Below are 19,929 nucleotides of genomic sequence, written 5' to 3'. Positions count from 1 at the left end.
CTATTCTAAAACGACTTTCTTTGAACAGTTTTTTGACAAGCAACTTTTTGCATGGATGACTGTTTTACAAACATTTATACCACGAGCATTCGTTCACAAAGAACTGAATCATTGACATCTGTTTAATCATTAACAATGCCATCATCAACTCACTTATCACTGTCTATCTTTTTAAAAAACACCAGCTTCAACTGCTGTACCACGTACACCAATAAGATATCAGTTGTTTAATTTATGCCAAACTTTAAAATATTATTAATGTTACAATGATGTTGTTCTTTCTCAGGTATCAATGAAACTATTTTAATACCGCTCCTTATAAACGAAACCAAGTCTTCTTTAACATCACCGCAAGTGGAAATAACTAGCAAAGGACAAACAGCTTTGGCACAAACAACTGATGAAATAACAGCTGTTCCAATAACTACTAACACTTCAACAGATATTTTACGAGCAATTGTCCCATCGAAGATTTTGTCATCATCGCTCATCGAACTTCCCCCTATTACAACAACTGTATCATCAACAACTGATGAAACAACAAGTATCTTGTCAGTAAACGCTTCTTCAACTGTTGCCTCACTTACACCTTCAAGTAACTATAAATTATTTTTCTTTTCGATCTAGATGTAGGAAAAAACTAACCGTCAGTGTGTCAAGCTTTAAATAGCTAAAAATACGGTCATTCATTCACAACGTTATTATATGCATAGACTACATATTGCAAAAACTGTTTTCCAACAAACTGCTTTCATAATTACAGCTATTCACCAGTGACCTCTTTCGAAAAGTTTATTCACAAGCAAATTTCTAATGGATGACTGCGCGATAAACATCTATGTCTCACAAATATATGTCGCACAAACTGAATCATTGAAATCTGTCTCACTAATAACAATGCCTTCAACATTTTTTTTCTCTGTTATATTTTTTAGAAACACTATCATCAAATGGTGTCCCACATACACCAAGTAAATATCAGTTTTTTTATTTTTACAAAATATAAAAACATTATTCATGCTGCAATGTTGTTTTTCTTTCTCCAGGTATCAATGAAACGACCGTCAGCCCACTCCTTATAAACGAAACTAAGTTTTCTTCTACATCAGTGCCGGTACTAAGATTCACTACATTTCCAAAATCTATTTTACAAACGTCGAGGATTTTGCCAACATCGCTTTCCGACCTTTCCACTATTACAACAGCTGTCTCATCAACAATTTTCGCAAAAAATATCTCGTCAGTTAATGTTTCTTCAAAAGCTGTCTCAGTCACACCTTCAAGTAAGTATCAGTTATTTTTCATTTATCTATGTAGGAAGAAGAAATACGATAGCAGAGGGTTTTTACTCCTTAAGAAAGAGAAAAAGTTTTCCTCGTCGATATAGAGTTATTAAACTACGCGGGAAAGTAATTTTTTCTAGCATCGATTTTCATATTAAGATAAATATATTCCTGCCAATAAAATATGTGATCGTGAATTTTGTCCCATGATTTATCTCCTTAAAAGTAGTTATACTCGAAACCAAACTAGTCCATGTAACGATACAACTAATTCGTATTTACTAAATCACAAACTTTAGTTTTTTTCGAATAATTTTATTTAAACTATGTTTATTCACTGATGTCAACAATTTTGATAAATGTCGTAAAAATTTCTATTCAGCCCTCTTGATTTTTCTTTCTTCAGAACAGTACAGTACAACAAGTGCAACACCAGGTAAGATACACACGATAAAAGTACTTGTGTAATATATGCATGAAGAAAAAAATTTGTTTTTAATGCATTTCTGTCACGATAATTAGCTAATTGCCTTTCTTACAGTTAATCTATAATATGGAAGTGCTTTCACCAAACTCATAAATTTTATAGTTACTTTCAAATTACGTTTAAGTGGTGTAATAGTTGTTTGAACTCTAATCCATTTAGTGAACATGTTATTTCCTCCTTCGAATGAGCTTAGAAACGAACAACTAAACGTTAAAATGTATTATAAAATATTTAATATGAAATTATCTGTATATATTATACATTTTATTTTATTTAGCCATATTAACAACAATAATACCAGTGATAAAACAACAAGTAAACCTAAACAAACAGGTAATACGGAATATAAGAATATAAGAAATCTATTGCCCTTACTATCATCAGTGAAATAAAATCGAGTATCAATCCAGGTAATTATTAATCGTCCGTATACCAAGCTGCAAACAAAAATACAATTGCACTTTCAAAACTTTAATGAATTTATTTGCATTGACTAACTATTGTAGGAAAAATTTTCCAACAAACTTCTGTAATAATTGTAACTATTCTAAAACGACTTTCTTTGAACAGTTTTTTCACAAGTAACTTTTTGCATGGATGACTGTTTTACAAACATTTATACCACGAGAATTCGTCTCACAAAGAACTGAATCATTGACATCTGTTTAATCATTAACAATGCCATCATCAACTCACTTATCACTGTCTATATTTTAAAAAACACCAGCTTCAACTGCTGTACCACGTACACCAATAAGATATCAGTTGTTTAATTTATGCCAAACTTTAAAATATTATTAATGTTATAATGATGTTGTTCTTTCTCAGGTATCAATGAAACTATTTTAATACCACTCCTTATAAACGAAACCAAGTCTTCTTTAACATCACCGCAAGTGGAAATAACTAGCAAAGGACAAACAGCTTTGCCACAAACAACTGATGAAATAACAGCTGTTCCAATAACTACTAACACTTCAACAGATATTTTACGAGCAATTGTCCCATCGAAGATTTTGTCATCATCGCTCATCGAACTTCCCCCTATTACAACAACTTTGTCCTCAACAATTGATGAAACAACAAGTATCTCCTCAGTAAACGCTTCTTCAACTGTTGCCTCACTTACACCTTCAAGTAACTATAAATTATTTTTCTTTTCGATCTATATGTAGGAAAAAACTAACCGTCAGTGTGTCAAGCTTTAAATAGCTAAAAATACGGTCATTCATTCACAACGTTATTATATGCATAGACTAGAGAAAAACGACGATTTTTTTGAGACCAAACATGTTTCGACATTATCAGAATGCCATCTTCAGTGCAGAATGGTTAGTGTTAGGTAATATGATACGTAATATGATATAAACTGTTTTCCAACAAACTGCTTTCATAATTACAGCTATTCACCAGCGACCTCTTTCGAAAAGTTTATTCACAAGCAAATTTCTAATGGATGACTGCGCTATAAACATCTATGTCTCACAAATATTTGTCATTGAAATCTGTTTCATTAATAACAATGCCTTCAACATTTTTTATCTCCGTCTATATTTTTTAGAAACACTATCATCAAATGGTGTCCCACATACACCAAGTAAATATCAGTTGTTTTATTTTTACAAAATATAAAAACATCATTAATGCTGCAATGTTGTTTTTCTTTCTCCAGGTATCAATGAAACGACCGTCAGCCCACTCCTTATAAACGAAACTAAGTTTTCTTCTACATCAGTGCCAGTACTAAGATTCACTACCTTTCCAAAATCTACTTTACAAACGTCGAGGATTTTGCCAACATCGCTTTCCGACCTTTCCACGATCACAACAGCTGTCTCACCAACAATTTTCGCAAAAAATATCTCGTCAGTTAATGTTTCTTCAAAAGCTGTCTCAGTCACACCTTCAAGTAAGTATCAGTTATTTTTCATTTATCTATGTAAGAAGAAGAACTACGATAGCAGAGGGTTTTTACTCCTTAAGAAATAGAAAAGTTTTCCTTGTCGATATAGAGTTATTAAACTACGCGGGAAAGTAATTTTTTCTAGCATCGATTTTCATAATAAGATAAATATATTCCTGCCAATAAAATATGTGATCGTGAATTTTGTCCCATGATTTATCTCCTTAAAAGTAGTTATACTCGAAACCAAACTAGTCCATGTAACGATACAACTAATTCGTATTTACTAAATCACAAACTTTAGTTTTTCGAATAATTTTATTTAAACTATGTTTATTCACTGATGTCAACAATTTTGATAAATGTCGTAAAATTTCTATTCAGCCCTCTTGATTTTTCTTTCTTCAGAACAGTACAGTACAACAAGTACAACACCAGGTAAGATGCACGATAAAAGTACTTGTGTAATATATGCATGAAGAAAAAATTTGTTTTAATGCATTTCTGTCACGATAATTAGCTAATTGCCTTTCTTACAGTTAATCTATAATATGGAAGTGCTTTCACCAAACTCATAAATTTTATAGTTACTTTCAAATTACGTTTAAGTGGTGTAATAGTTGTTTGAACGCTAATCCATTTAGTGAACATGTTATTTCCTCCTTCGAATGAGCTTAGAAACGAACAACTAAACGTTAAAATGTGTTATAAAATATTTAATATGAAATTATCTGTATATATTATACATTTTATTTTATTTAGCCATATTAACAACAATAATACCAGTGATAAAAACAACAAGTAAACCTAAACAAACAGGTAATACGGAATATAAGAATATAAAAAATCTATTGCCCTTACTATCATCAGTGAAATAAAATCGAGTATCAATCCAGGTAATTATTAATCGTCAGTATACCAAGCTGCGAACAAAAATACAATTGCACTTTCAAAACTTTAATGAATTTATTTGCATTGACTAACTATTGTAGGAAAAATTTCCATCAAACTTCTGTAATAATTGTAACTATTCTAAGACGATTTTCTTTGAACAGTTTTTTCACAAGCAACTTTTTGCATGGATGACTGTTTTACAAACATTTATACCACGAGCATTCGTCTCACAAAGAACTGAATCATTGACATCTGTTTAATCATTAACAATGCCATCATCAACTCACTTATCACTGTCTATCTTTTTAAAAAACACCAGCTTCAACTGCTGTACCACGTACACCAATAAGATATCAGTTGTTTAATTTATGCCAAACTTTAAAATATTATTAATGTTACAATGATGTTGTTCTTTCTCAGGTATCAATGAAACTATTTTAATACCGCTCCTTATAAACGAAACCAAGTTTTCTTCAACATCACCGCCAGTGAAATTAACTAGCAAAGGACAAACAGCTTTTCCACAAACAACTGTTGAAATAACCGCTGCTCCAATAACTACTAACTCTTCAACAGATATTTTACGAGCAATTGTCCCATCAAAGATTTTGTCATCATCGCTCATGGAACTTTCCCCTATTACAACAACTGTATCATCAACAACTGATGAAACAACAACTATCTTGTCAGTAAACGTTTCTTCAACTGCTGCCTCACTTAAACCATCAAGTAACTATAAATTATTTTTCTTTTCGATCTAGATGTAAGTAACAACTAACCGTCAGTGTGCCAAGCTGTAAATAGCTAAAAATACGATTACCCTTTCACAACGTTATTATATGCATACACTACATATTGCAAAAACTGTTTTCCAAACAACTGCTGTCTTAATTACAGCTATTCCACCAGCGACTTCTTTCGAACAGTTTATTCACAAGCAAATTTCTAATGGATGATTGCGCTACTAACATCTATGAGTCACAAATAGTTGTCGCACAAACTGAATCATTGAAATCTGTTTCATTAATAACAATGCTTTCATCAATTTTTGTCTCTGTCTTTATTATTTAAAAACACTATCTTCATATGGTGTCCCACATACACCAAGTAAATATCAGTTGTTTTATTTTTACAAAATATAAAAACATCATTAATGCTGCAATGTTGTTTTTCTTTCTCCAGGTATCAATGAAACGACCGTCAGCCCACTCCTTATAAACGAAACTAAATTTTCTTCTACATCAGTGCCGGTACTAAGATTCACTACCTTTCCAAAATCAATTTTACAAATGTCGAGGATTTTGCCAACATCGCTTTCCGACCTTTCCACTATTACAACAGCTGTCTCATCAACAATTTTCGCAAAAAATATCTCGTCATTTAATGTTTCTTCAAAAGCTGTCTCAGTCACACCTTCAAGTAAGTATCAGTTATTTTTCATTTATCTATGTAAGAAGAAGAACTACGATAGCAGAGGGTTTTTACTCCTTAAGAAATAGAAAAAGTTTTCCTTGTCGATATAGAGTTATTAAACTACGCGGGAAAGTAATTTTTTCTATCATCGATTTTCATAATAAGATAAATATATTTCTGCCATTAAAATATGTGATCGTGAATTTTGTCATATGATTTATCTCCTTAAAATTAGTTATACTCAAAGCCAAACTAGTCCTTGTAACGATACAACTAATTCGTATTTACTAAATCACAAACTTTAGTTTTTCATGAATAATTTTATTTAAACTATGTTTATTCACTGATGTCAACAATTTTGATAAGTGTCGTAAAAATTTCTATTCAGCCCTCTTGATTTTTCTTTCTTCAGAACAGTACAGTACAACAAGTACAACACCAGGTAATTGCACCTGATAAAAGTACTTGTGTAATATATGCATGAAGAAAAAAATTTGTTTTTAATGCATTTCTGTCACGATAATTAGCTAATTGCCTTTCTTACAGTTAATCTATAATATGGAAGTGCTTTCACCAAACTCATAAATTTTTATAGTTATTTTCAAATTACGTTTAAGTGGTGTAATAGTTGTTTGAACGCTAATCCATTTAGTGAACATGTTATTTCCTCCTTCGAATGAGCTTAGAAACGAACAACTAAACGTTAATATGTATTATAAAATATTTAATATGAAATTATCTGTATATATTATACATTTATTTTATTTAGCCATACCAAGAACAATAATACCAGTGATAAAAACAACAAGCAAACCTAAACAAACAGGTAATACGGAATATAAGAATATAAGAAATCTATTGCCCCTGCTATCATCAGTGAAATAAAATCGAGTATCAATCCAGGTAATTATTAATCGTCCGTATACCAAGCTGCGAACAAAAATACAATTGCACTTTCAAAACTTTAATGAATTTATTTGCATTGACTAACTATTGTAGGAAAAATTTTCCAACAAACTTCTGTAATAATTGTAACTATTCTAAAACGACTTTCTTTGAACAGTTTTTTGACAAGCAACTTTTTGCATGGATGACTGTTTTACAAACATTTATACCACGAGCATTCGTTCACAAAGAACTGAATCATTGACATCTGTTTAATCATTAACAATGCCATCATCAACTCACTTATCACTGTCTATCTTTTTAAAAAACACCAGCTTCAACTGCTGTACCACGTACACCAATAAGATATCAGTTGTTTAATTTATGCCAAACTTTAAAATATTATTAATGTTACAATGATGTTGTTCTTTCTCAGGTATCAATGAAACTATTTTAATACCGCTCCTTATAAACGAAACCAAGTTTTCTTCAACATCACCGCCAGTGAAATTAACTAGCAAAGGACAAACAGCTTTTCCACAAACAACTGTTGAAATAACCGCTGCTCCAATAACTACTAACTCTTCAACAGATATTTTACGAGCAATTGTCCCATCAAAGATTTTGTCATCATCGCTCATGGAACTTTCCCCTATTACAACAACTGTATCATCAACAACTGATGAAACAACAACTATCTTGTCAGTAAACGTTTCTTCAACTGCTGCCTCACTTAAACCATCAAGTAACTATAAATTATTTTTCTTTTCGATCTAGATGTAAGTAACAACTAACCGTCAGTGTGCCAAGCTGTAAATAGCTAAAAATACGATTACCCTTTCACAACGTTATTATATGCATACACTACATATTGCAAAAACTGTTTTCCAAACAACTGCTGTCTTAATTACAGCTATTCCACCAGCGACTTCTTTCGAACAGTTTATTCACAAGCAAATTTCTAATGGATGATTGCGCTACAAACATCTATGAGTCACAAATAGTTGTCGCACAAACTGAATCATTGAAATCTGTTTCATTAATAACAATGCTTTCATCAATTTTTGTCTCTGTCTTTATTATTTAAAAACACTATCTTCATATGGTGTCCCACATACACCAAGTAAATATCAGTTGTTTTATTTTTACAAAATATAAAAACATCATTAATGCTGCAATGTTGTTTTTCTTTCTCCAGGTATCAATGAAACGACCGTCAGCCCACTCCTTATAAACGAAACTAAATTTTCTTCTACATCAGTGCCGGTACTAAGATTCACTACCTTTCCAAAATCAATTTTACAAATGTCGAGGATTTTGCCAACATCGCTTTCCGACCTTTCCACTATTACAACAGCTGTCTCATCAACAATTTTCGCAAAAAATATCTCGTCATTTAATGTTTCTTCAAAAGCTGTCTCAGTCACACCTTCAAGTAAGTATCAGTTATTTTTCATTTATCTATGTAAGAAGAAGAACTACGATAGCAGAGGGTTTTTACTCCTTAAGAAATAGAAAAAGTTTTCCTTGTCGATATAGAGTTATTAAACTACGCGGGAAAGTAATTTTTTCTATCATCGATTTTCATAATAAGATAAATATATTTCTGCCATTAAAATATGTGATCGTGAATTTTGTCATATGATTTATCTCCTTAAAATTAGTTATACTCAAAGCCAAACTAGTCCTTGTAACGATACAACTAATTCGTATTTACTAAATCACAAACTTTAGTTTTTCATGAATAATTTTATTTAAACTATGTTTATTCACTGATGTCAACAATTTTGATAAGTGTCGTAAAAATTTCTATTCAGCCCTCTTGATTTTTCTTTCTTCAGAACAATACAGTACAACAAGTACAACACCAGGTAATTGCACCTGATAAAAGTACTTGTGTAATATATGCATGAAGAAAAAAATTTGTTTTTAATGCATTTCTGTCACGATAATTAGCTAATTGCCTTTCTTACAGTTAATCTATAATATGGAAGTGCTTTCACCAAACTCATAAATTTTTATAGTTACTTTCAAATTACGTTTAAGTGGTGTAATAGTTGTTTGAACGCTAATCCATTTAGTGAACATGTTATTTCCTCCTTCGAATGAGCTTAGAAACGAACAACTAAACGTTAAAATGTATTATAAAATATTTAATATGAAATTATCTGTATATATTATACATTTATTTTATTTAGCCATACCAAGAACAATAATACCAGTGATAAAAACAACAAGCAAACCTAAACAAACAGGTAATACGGAATATAAGAATATAAGAAATCTATTGCCCCTGCTATCATCAGTGAAATAAAATCGAGTATCAATCCAGGTAATTATTAATCGTCCGTATACCAAGCTGCGAACAAAAATACAATTGCACTTTCAAAACTTTAATGAATTTATTTGCATTGACTAACTATTGTAGGAAAAATTTTCCAACAAACTTCTGTAACAATTGTAACTATTCTAAAACGACTTTCTTTGAACAGCTTTTTGACAAGCAACTTTTTGCATGGATGACTGTTTTACAAACATTTATACCACGAGCATTCGTTCACAAAGAACTGAATCATTGACATCTGTTTAATCATTAACAATGCCATCATCAACTCACTTATCACTGTCTATCTTTTTAAAAAACACCAGCTTCAACTGCTGTACCACGTACACCAATAAGATATCAGTTGTTTAATTTATGCCAAACTTTAAAATATTATTAATGTTACAATGATGTTGTTCTTTCTCAGGTATCAATGAAACTATTTTAATACCGCTCCTTATAAACGAAACCAAGTCTTCTTTAACATCACCGCAAGTGAAAATAACTAGCAAAGGACAAACAGCTTTGCCACAAACAACTGTTAAAATAACAGCTGTTCCAATAACTACTAACACTTCAACAGATATTTTACGAGCAATTGTCCCATCGAAGATTTTGTCATCATCGCTCATCGAACTTCCCCCTATTACAACAACTGTATCATCAACAACTGATGAAACAACAACTATATCGTCAGTAAACGTTTCTTCAACTGCTGCCTCACTTAAACCATCAAGTAACTATAAATTATTTTTCTTTTCGATCTAGATGTAGGTAACATTTAACCGTCAGTGTGCCAAGCTGTAAATAGCTAAAAATACGATTACCCTTTCACAACGTTATTATATGCATACACTACATATTGCAAAAACTGTTTTCCAAACAACTGCTGTCTTAATTACAGCTATTCCACCAGCGACTTCTTTCGAACAGTTTATTCACAAGCAAATTTCTAATGGATGATTGCGCTACAATTATCTATGAGTCACAAATAGTTGTCGCACAAACTGAATCATTGAAATCTGTTTCATTAATAACAATGCTTTCATCATTTTTTGTCTATGTCTTTATTATTTAAAAACACTATCTTCATATTGTGTCCCACATACACCAAGTAAATATCAGTTGTTTTATTTTTACAAAATATAAAAACATCATTAATGCTGCAATGTTGTTTTTCTTTCTCCAGGTATCAATGAAACGACCGTCAGCCCACTCCTTATAAACGAAACTAAATTTTCTTCTAAATCAGTGCCAGTACTAAGATTCACTGCCTTTCCAAAATCTATTTTACAAACGTCGAGGATTTTGCCAACATCGCTTTCCGACCTTTCCACTATTACAACAGCTGTCTCATCAACAATTTTCGCAAAAAATATCTCGTCAGTTAATGTTTCTTTAAATGCTGTCTCAGTCACACCTTCAAGTAAGTATCAGTTATTTTTCATTTATCTATGTAAGAAGAAGAAATACGATAGCAGAGGGTTTTTCCTCCTTAAGAAATAGAAAAAGTTTTCCTCCTCGATATAGAGTTATTAAACTACGCGGGAAAGTAATTTTTTCTAGCATCGATTTTCATAATAAGATAAATATATTTCTGCCATTAAAATATGTGATCGTGAATTTTGTCCCATGATTTATCTTCCTAAAAGTAGTTATATTCAAAGCTAAACTAGTCCTTGTAACGATACAACTAATTCGTATTTACTAAATCACAAACTTTAATTTTTCTCGAATAATTTTTTTTAAACCATGTTTATTCACTGATGTCAACAATTTTGATAAATGTCGTAAAAATTTCTATTCAGCCCTCTTGTTTTTTCTTTTTTTAGAACAGTACAGTAAAACAAGTACAACACCAGGTAAGATGCACATGAAACATTGCACACGATAAAAGTACTTATGTAATATATGCATGAAGAAAAAAGTTTCTTTTTAATAGATTTCTGTCACGATAATTAGCTAATTGCTTTTCTTTTAGTTAATCAATAATATGTAAGTGCTTTCACCAAACTCAATAATTTTTATAGTTACTTTCAAATTACGTTTAAGTGGTTTAATAGTTGTTTGAACGCTAATGCATTTAGTGAACGTGTTATTTCCTCCATCGAATGAGCTTAGAAACGAACAACTAAACGTTAAAACGTATTATAAATTATTTAATATGAAATTATCTGTATATATTATACATTTTATTTTATTTAGCTATATCAACAACAATAATACCAGTGATAAAAACAACAAGTAAACCCGCACAAACAGGTAATATAGACTCATTCTTACAAAAAACTAGGTAAAAAAAATATGAAAAGTTATTTGTTTATAATGACCTACAGCCAATTTCATCATTCAAAATTTTATTGTTACTTGTGATACGAGTGATGCAAGTCACCAACTTGAAAGGTGACAAACTGACAATATGCATACGACTAAAATTTTTTCTCTTGCGTTGATATACAGTCACGGAGTTATTATTCTTTGTTTTCGCTTTAAAAATGCTTCATAGGATTTGTTTTAAAACTATCGTTAGCAACTTTTTTCACTAAAAGTCTTACTTGGGCACTTTTCCAAGTGGCAGCATCTTCCCTCCCTTTGACTTTTCCATTAGACATCTATGAGAATTTATTAATATGTTGTATGTGATGTAGTTCTCATGTATGTTGCTTGGTCAAAACATTTTTGTGAAACTGTATTATCTATCCGTAGAGAAACGAAATTAGGTTAGGGTACGCCATTGAACTGAAATACGTGGAACACCACCTGTAATACAAAACTGTAATAATTCTTTGACGCCGTGATTTTACCCGGACATGCTTATATAGTAAATCAATTTTCACTCCACGAGAGAATCTCGAAAAACTACACACGTGTCTGTAGTAAAATCTCGCGTGTCTGATGTAAGATTGGGCCTCAAATATTTTCTTCAGATAGTATTCTATGTATTTTAGTTCAATGGGCTACACAGCAATTTTTATCCTGCCAAGAAAAATGATGCGAAGAAGTTAACAATGTGTAAGTGTTTAATAATGGTATTTTTTTGATAAGTAGATAAAGATGATGACGATGATAGTGACATCAGTGATGACGATAGTGGTGATGAAGACAGTGAGCGATATTGATGACGATGGTGATGAAGATAGCAAAAGCAATTCAAATGATGATTAGAATTAAATTTAACATGTTTCTCATACCAGCATATTGTATAGAAACTTTGGATCATTACCACAAACATACCTTTGCTTGCTACATATATACTGTGAGCTAACACAAACATATATAAGTATATAAACGTAAATTTTTAACTGCTTATTTTAGTGCGAATTCATAGCCTTTTTACGAAATAAACATGTTGCATATACTTATACATTGAAACCTTTTCATACACTTTAACAAATTTCATCGTAAATTTACTCCATGTTGTTCAAGTTGATAATGTGGTATAATAAGTAAATACACTTTTAATATGAGACGTTTCAAAATTATGAATGCGCTATACTTACAAAATATGAATCTTAACATCAAAAGCGCAAAAGAGGTAGAGAATCATATCCTTATATAGTTACGTCAAATATAAAATATGCGTGAAAGTAACCAAGGAGACAAAATGAAGAAAACAGGAGTTGTTTTGCGACATTGAAATACAGTTACATGAAGCTAATGTGAAAACGTGCTCAATATTTTGCAGTGATTATGGTTTTCTTTTCTAATTTGTATCCGAGTAGTTAGCTATGCTCAAATGGTTTTTCTCGTAGTTTGTAAGAAAACTTGATAGTAAATCTCAGAGTGCTGCAAAGAGACCCAGTTTATTTGTTTAACTCCATTAATTTATCAAGTGATAAAGTTATCAATATCAAGTTCTTAAAAGAACTGTTTTAACCAGAACACTAACCCAACAATTCAAAGGAATCGTTATTTACAGCTAGAAAGAGACACTATGCATTTCGGCAGACTACTCGTCAGGTGTCAACGTCTGCTAAATGAAAACCTCCAAACCAGAACCCTGAATAGTTCTTTTTGAGAATATAAAGACCACATTGCATGCAAAAAACAAACTCTCGGTGATATTTTTAGTTTCCCTCTCGATATCATTAGAGGCCTTACCCATCCAGGGAAGTTTAAGGAAAACAGGGCACTTGGCCGGCCCGAAAAGTTCATTCCGTTCATTGTTAGTGGATAAGAAAAGTTTGTCTAGCAACTTCTCCGGATATCCATTTAACACAAAAATATTCTTCAGTGAGATAACATCACTATCAATAAACTCTTTTGAGGACAATCTATGCGCTTGCTTTATCAAACACTTCACTAAAGAAATCTTTTCTTTATGCGAAGAGAAAGAGTCAAAGCGTGTGTACAAACCAGTGAAAGTTGCTTTGCAATGAATGCTTTTTAAGAACTGACCATTGCGTTTGTGTACAAGAACATCTAAAAAAAAACATTCGTGACCTGAATAAATTGGTGAGGCTTAGGAGTAAGGTTCTCTCGGTTGAAAGCCGAGTTTCTTCTCTAGTCGGTTGTTTGAATGCCTGGGTCGTTCCTAATGATGTGGCTACTAGCATAGCAAGTAGTAGGGCAAGGCATATTTTATATATGGAAAGGGCTTTTCTGATGGATGATATTAATAAGGAGAAATGCAAATGTGATTATTTAAAGAGTTGTCTTGTGAAACAAATGGTGGTTGTTAAGGGTTTTCTATCAAAGTATGATTACATACGGTATTGTGCGTATTTAAGAGATATTAGATTCAAAAAATGGGCTGTTGAACGGGCAGATAACGAAGAGAAATTGAAGCGGCTATCACGCAAAAGATACGGTCACATCGATGCTGCTGCATCACATGTAACAAATCTTTCGTCGTATCAACTCTCTGCAGTCGAATTAGATGTACTATCTAGAGGTCCTAAATTTGGAATTCCCCCCCGTAAGTTAAATAAAGAAGATACGTTTTCTAAGTTTGAAATGTTTTGGTCGCACTTGGGAAAGTTTCAGCCAAATGATAGCGAAGCAGAGCCGGGCTTTAAGAGTAAACTATAAAGTCTTGCACACGATTATTCTGAATGCAAGGTTGATTCGAAACAATTTTCTCTTACAATAGAGCACATAATCGCACTGTCTAATTTGAAAAAGAATAAGAACATTATTATACGTAAACCAGATAAAGGCTCTGGTGTAGTAATTCTTGACAGAGAAGATTACAACAGCAAAATGCTAAATATTTTGAAAGACAACAACAAGTTCTGCGCGCTTGGAAAATTGCCAGAGTGCGATAAAACTAGTACATTAGAAAGGAGTTTGCAAACACTTCTTCTAAACTTGAAAAAATCAAACCAAATTAATGAAACTTTTTATAATTTAGTCCGCCCAACGGGGCAGAGAGAGCACGTATGTATGGTTTGCCAAAAATTCACAAGGAAGGCGCTCCACTTCGACCAATTGTACCCATGATTAACTCAGCTCAACATTAGCTAGCCAAACAACTGTCAGTGGTACTTTCGCCCGTTTTGGAGAGGTTTTCAGCATACGCTTTAAAGGACTCTTTTACTTTTACTGATGAGCTTTAACAACAAAATTTTTCAATGCATTCTAATGTAACGATGTGTTCTTTCGATGTAACTAGTCTCTTCACTAATGTGCCCCTAGAAGAAACCATTGAAATTTGTGCACAAAATCTTTTTCACATGGACATGACTTTGCCGGACATGTCTGAGAATGCCTTTAGAGAACTAATGATGGCTGCTACAAAGGGTGTAGAGTTTAGTTTTGATGACAACATGTATAAACAAATTGACGGGGTGGCTATGGGTTCTCCACTTGGACCGGTTCATGCGAATATTTTTATTGGCTATCATGAATGCAAAATGCTTGCATCTTCAGATTGTCCGGATGTGCTGTGGTATAAGCGTTATGTGGATGACACCTTTTCTTTGTTTCATAACGATAAAAATCGTGAACTTTTTCTTAATAAACATTAATCTCTTCACCCTGCACTAAATTACACCTCTGAACTAGAGTCAAACAATCAATTAGCTTTTTTAGATGTTCTTATACACAAACGCAATGGTCAGTTCTTAACAAGCATTCATCGCAAAGCAACTTTCACTGGTTTGCACACACGCTTTGACTCTTTCTCTTCGCATAAAGAAAAGATTTCTTTAGTGAAGTGTTTGATAAAACGAACGCATAGATTGTCCTCAAAAGAGTTTATTGATAGTGATCTTATCTCACTGAAGAATATTTTTGTGTTAAATGGATATCCGGAGAAATTGCTAGACAAACTTTTCTTATCCACTAACAATGAACGGAATGAACTTTTCGGGCCGGCCAAGTGCCCTGTTTTCCTTAAACTTCCCTGGATGGGTAAGGCCTCTAATGACATCGAGAGGGGAACTAAAAATATCACCGAGAGTTTGTTTTTTGCATGCAATGTGGTCTTTATATTCTCAAAAAGAACTATTCTTCCACCCACTCCCAAGGAGTCTCTCCCTGCTTAAATATCAAGCAATGTAGTCTACGAGTTTAAATGTGAGTGTGATGCTCGCTATGTAGGTAGGACTTCTCAAAGGTTGAGTGAAAGAATAAAACAACATGTACCAGCTTCTGTCAGGAATAAAACTGTTCCTTTACGACAACTACCAAAACGTGGGTGTAAAAGTGAAAATCCGATTCTATGTGATTCAGCGATTGGAAAACATCTCTTGAGCAACACTCGCTGTGCCAATGCTTATTCTGATGAAAACTTTAGAATTATTAAAAAATGTCGCTCGTTATTCCAGCTACGCGTCATGGACTCGGTATTAATTAAATTGACTAATCCTGTCCTTTGCCGACAAAAGGATTACGTGTTTAATCTGTCCCTGTTTTAAGTGTCATCTCTAAAAATAGGGATGATATTGACCTTTTGTAACGTTATAAATATAGCATGGTTTGGAAGTTCTCATTTAGCAGACGTTGACTCCTGACGAGTAGTCTGCTAATATGCATAGTGTCTCTTTCTAGCTGTAAATAACGGTTCCTTTGAATTGTTGGGTTAGTGTTCTGGTTAAAACAGTTCTTTTAATAACTATTAGATTGTTCTTATCACCATTCACCATGGTATTTGCTATTTTGAAATCCATCTTTAAGTTTGTCACAACGACAAAGTCTCTGTTTCATTAATATCAGTATATATCAAGTTATAACCAAGTTAGTTGATCACTCTCAGAGTACTGCAAAGAGATGCAGATGATTTTTATGAACTCAATTAGTTGTTCGAGTTGACTGCACAAAGTGTTGAGTCGTATGTTAATGATATTTTGTCTGCCAAATTCTTTCAACTCATAAATAACTTCTATCAAACAGGCCTGCAACCTTGATTCGTCAAAGCAATGTAGCCAATGCACAACTATGTATATATAATGGACATAAAAGAAAAATAACGTAACTTCCTTGTTAGCGATGCCACTGAGTTAATGGAGAACGTAAATAGATGTGTGAAACATTTCAATGCACATTCAAAGAACTCGTTGAAAGACAGTGCTAGTTAAGTCAACTAAGGATGCCAGGATGATGCAAATATTCAAGAAATTGTTTAGATTTACTCATAACACATCAAAGATAAACAATTGATGCAATGTCAAACCATTTTTGTGGTGAACAGTGATCAAAAGCTCACCTTCAGATCATAGCACCTCAAAAAAACCCTAAACATAGTTTTGAATACTCCTGCATGGATTTATGAAGAAAAATGATTCAGATTATTGTCTTCCAATTAAACAAAATACGTTACCCGTTCTAGTTCAACCGTGTGATTCCTCGCCTTGTAAAAATAATGGAAGGTTTAAAAATTTTGCTAACTCATTCAAATGCAAATGCACAAAAGATTTTGTTGGGGATCATTGTCAAAATAAAGGTAATCAATTACGCTTAATAAATCCATAAAAATAATTTGTAAGTATGGCTTGAATACCACTGGATCAATTAGGTTAATACACTTACGAATATCATATTTACATCAAATGAAATAACTGCAACTCATTATTTGAGTTCAATCGTGTGATTTCTCACCGTGCTTAAATGAAGGAGAATGTAAAAATGTTCCTGAAAAGTTTGAATGTAAATGCTCCAAAGATTTTGCAGGAAATCTTTGTCAAAAAAGAGGTATTATCATATTTATTTACTGGTTATTTCACAGGTTTCTATCCATATTTTTATGACACAAAGTCACAAACAGTATAAATTTAAATATGCAACTTAATGAATTACAAGAATCATGTTTCAAGAAAAGGATTGTTTTTGAATTAAACGTATTAATTTCCATATTCTAGTTAAATCATGTGCTTCCTCTCCTTGCTTAAATGGTGGAAAATGTAAAAATAATGGTAGCTCATTCAAGTGTAAATGCAAAAAGACTTTTATTAAAATTGTTTTGAAAAAAGAGGTAATGAATTATACTCACTGATCATCTTTCATGGCTTTGAATAATCATATTAAAGGTGTCAATAAATTAACCTGAGAAAAGTTGATAAAATCTTCAAATTTCCGGATTTCGTCATTGTAGCTAAAGTTAATGTGGAATAACTTTCTATCAACTCTTAGCTCAAAGATTGATTTAAAATAAGCAATTTTTTATCAATAGCATTATGTATTCCTTCACAAATCTTATGTTTATACAGTGAGTGAACACTATGGCTTTCAATATTTTAAGTGCTTCTGAAATGATTTGTTCTGATTTGTTCTTTCAGTTCAACCTTGTAGTTCTGCTCCTTCTTTAAATGGAGGAACTTGTGCAAATATTTAAAGGAGATTTAAATGTGAATGCACAAAAGGTTTTCTCCGAAGCCGTTGTCAAAAGGAAGGTTCGTAATTGTCTTTGCTTTACTTTTACTGATGAAATAGAATAGTTCGTTGCATGTAACAAAGGTCATCTACAGTATTTATGTTTTTACAACACAGTGGAAGCAGTTTGTAGTGCTAGTGGTGACCCACACTACAGGACGTTTGATGGCAAAAGAATTAACTTTATGGGCACATGTGAGAATGTGCTGGCTGAAGAGCAAATGCTCTCGTTTACAGTCCTCACTCAAAACAAACGCTGCCATGGCCATGCTAGTTGCAGAGGATCTATTACAGTGCAGGGAAATACTTTTCAGTTACCCTATAAAAAGCGAGGTATAGTTAAATTTAAGCATCTTCTCTTCTTTCTCTTTATATTGATTATTTCCTCTGGTATTGTTTTAAAATGCATAGCACATTATGCGAGTTCATTTGCAATTGTTATTTGTTTTGCACAAATCTACACTTTTCTTTTAAATTTTATCTAGGAATAAACATAATGAAAACGAATGGTCGATCAATTGAAATCAACACCAAAATTGGTTTAGAAGTCATGTATAATAGTCAGCAGAATGTCTTTGTAACAGTTAAAGGTTGATATATGAACAATATGCTGGGGCTATGTGGAAATTACAATGAAAACAAAAATGATGATTTTATAATGCCCGATGAGAGACAAGCTAATGATGTTTTGGAATTTGTAAATTCGTGGAAAATTGCCCAAACAAGAATCCTCGTGAACATCCTTGTATAAACGTAAGCAGTATTGCCAGAGAAATAAAGAACAAGTGCCATTTATTAAAAGAAAAGCCGTTCTTTACTTGCTAAACTTCCACTGTTAATCATGACATATATTAAAGATTGCGAGTTTGATGTCTGTGCATGTAACGATGGCTCAATATCTTGCCTTTGCTAAGCATTTGAAGCTTATGCTACTTCATGCTCTTTTTCTCGAGTTCCATCACCTGGAAGGACCTTCCCCAGTTTTCTCTATGTAAAGGTCGTGTATAGTAAAAAATAAGAGAAATTTCGACCTATTGAACGAATGGTTGATAGAATATATGGATGTGTGCAAAGAAAAAACAATTATTTATTAATTATAATGAGCTTTTCATCTATTTGTATTTAAAGATTTCGTTGAGATTGACCTAACTTTAAAAAATGATAAGATAGTTGGAGTGCTTTGTAAAGGTTTTTAGTTATATATCTTATAATTCTGTGCTCACCATGATGTTTTCATCTTTATTGGTTGAGTACAAGTTTTTTTCCCCTTTTGTCAGCGAATGGATTATAGAGAATGCCTTATATGCAGACTACTCATTTAAATATTCTCAAAATATATCGCAAATATATAGCTTCGCTAATCACAATATGTTCAAGAATATTTTGCTTGTAGTGTTCAAATTTGTTTATGGAAGACATACAGCTAAAATACGTAAATTTTCATAATAAAAGAAAACCCCAGTTGTTAATTGTTTTGGAACGTATATAAAACGGGAGAAAGTGCTGTCGTTACATTAATTAATAATTTTTCAAGCTCATCCCTTGAAAAAGAATATTTGTCAGGAGAGCGCTACCATAGGCTATCTTCTTTCTACGGTGAACCAGAAAGCTCAACCAAAATAAAATATTTCGGAACACAAAACAAATTATTCAAACCTTAAAAAAGATTTATACAATGAAAGAAATATTTCAAAACACAAGCACAAGAAATACACAACGCAACTAATTTTTCGCAGCACAAACAATGTTTCTCGCCACGCAAGCAATAAAGTCGCAACACAAGCACAAAAACTCGCAACGCAAACACAAAAACTCACAAAAACAAAATTTGAAAAAACGGAAATGTTTTTACAATGGCAGTTAATACAACCGGAAATTAGACAAAAGCAATTGCAGACAGCGTGCTTCGGGAAGATATTTCAAAATGTTT

At 32.4% G+C, this 19,929-nt stretch overlaps 1 protein-coding gene across 1 annotated transcript in view; it reads left to right on the top strand.

Annotated features, from left to right (window-relative positions):
- Positions 1-12,667, top strand: part of LOC124455104 (mucin-3A-like) — a 40,509-nt gene extending 27,842 nt beyond the window's left edge. Inside the window, exons 41-62 of the mRNA XM_047005838.1 lie at positions 287-595; positions 936-971; positions 1,047-1,283; positions 1,690-1,719; positions 2,599-2,907; positions 3,332-3,367; positions 3,443-3,679; positions 4,082-4,111; positions 4,436-4,492; positions 4,988-5,296; positions 5,750-5,986; positions 6,393-6,422; positions 6,750-6,806; positions 7,302-7,610; positions 8,064-8,300; positions 8,707-8,736; positions 9,064-9,120; positions 9,616-9,924; positions 10,378-10,614; positions 11,021-11,050; positions 11,394-11,450; positions 12,237-12,667. Coding sequence (XP_046861794.1) covers positions 287-595; positions 936-971; positions 1,047-1,283; positions 1,690-1,719; positions 2,599-2,907; positions 3,332-3,367; positions 3,443-3,679; positions 4,082-4,111; positions 4,436-4,492; positions 4,988-5,296; positions 5,750-5,986; positions 6,393-6,422; positions 6,750-6,806; positions 7,302-7,610; positions 8,064-8,300; positions 8,707-8,736; positions 9,064-9,120; positions 9,616-9,924; positions 10,378-10,614; positions 11,021-11,050; positions 11,394-11,450; positions 12,237-12,307 — 3,251 coding nt within the window. The 3' untranslated portion in view covers positions 12,308-12,667. The remainder of the gene's footprint in view (positions 1-286; positions 596-935; positions 972-1,046; positions 1,284-1,689; positions 1,720-2,598; positions 2,908-3,331; positions 3,368-3,442; positions 3,680-4,081; positions 4,112-4,435; positions 4,493-4,987; positions 5,297-5,749; positions 5,987-6,392; positions 6,423-6,749; positions 6,807-7,301; positions 7,611-8,063; positions 8,301-8,706; positions 8,737-9,063; positions 9,121-9,615; positions 9,925-10,377; positions 10,615-11,020; positions 11,051-11,393; positions 11,451-12,236) is intronic.
- Positions 12,668-19,929: the final 7,262 nt, after the last annotated feature.

The sequence above is a fragment of the Xenia sp. Carnegie-2017 genome, unplaced genomic scaffold (assembly GCF_021976095.1).
Source record: "Xenia sp. Carnegie-2017 unplaced genomic scaffold, XeniaSp_v1 HiC_scaffold_3, whole genome shotgun sequence".
In the NCBI taxonomy this organism is placed as follows: domain Eukaryota; kingdom Metazoa; phylum Cnidaria; class Anthozoa; order Malacalcyonacea; family Xeniidae; genus Xenia; species Xenia sp. Carnegie-2017.
This window is presented reverse-complemented; position numbering and strand designations above follow the sequence as displayed.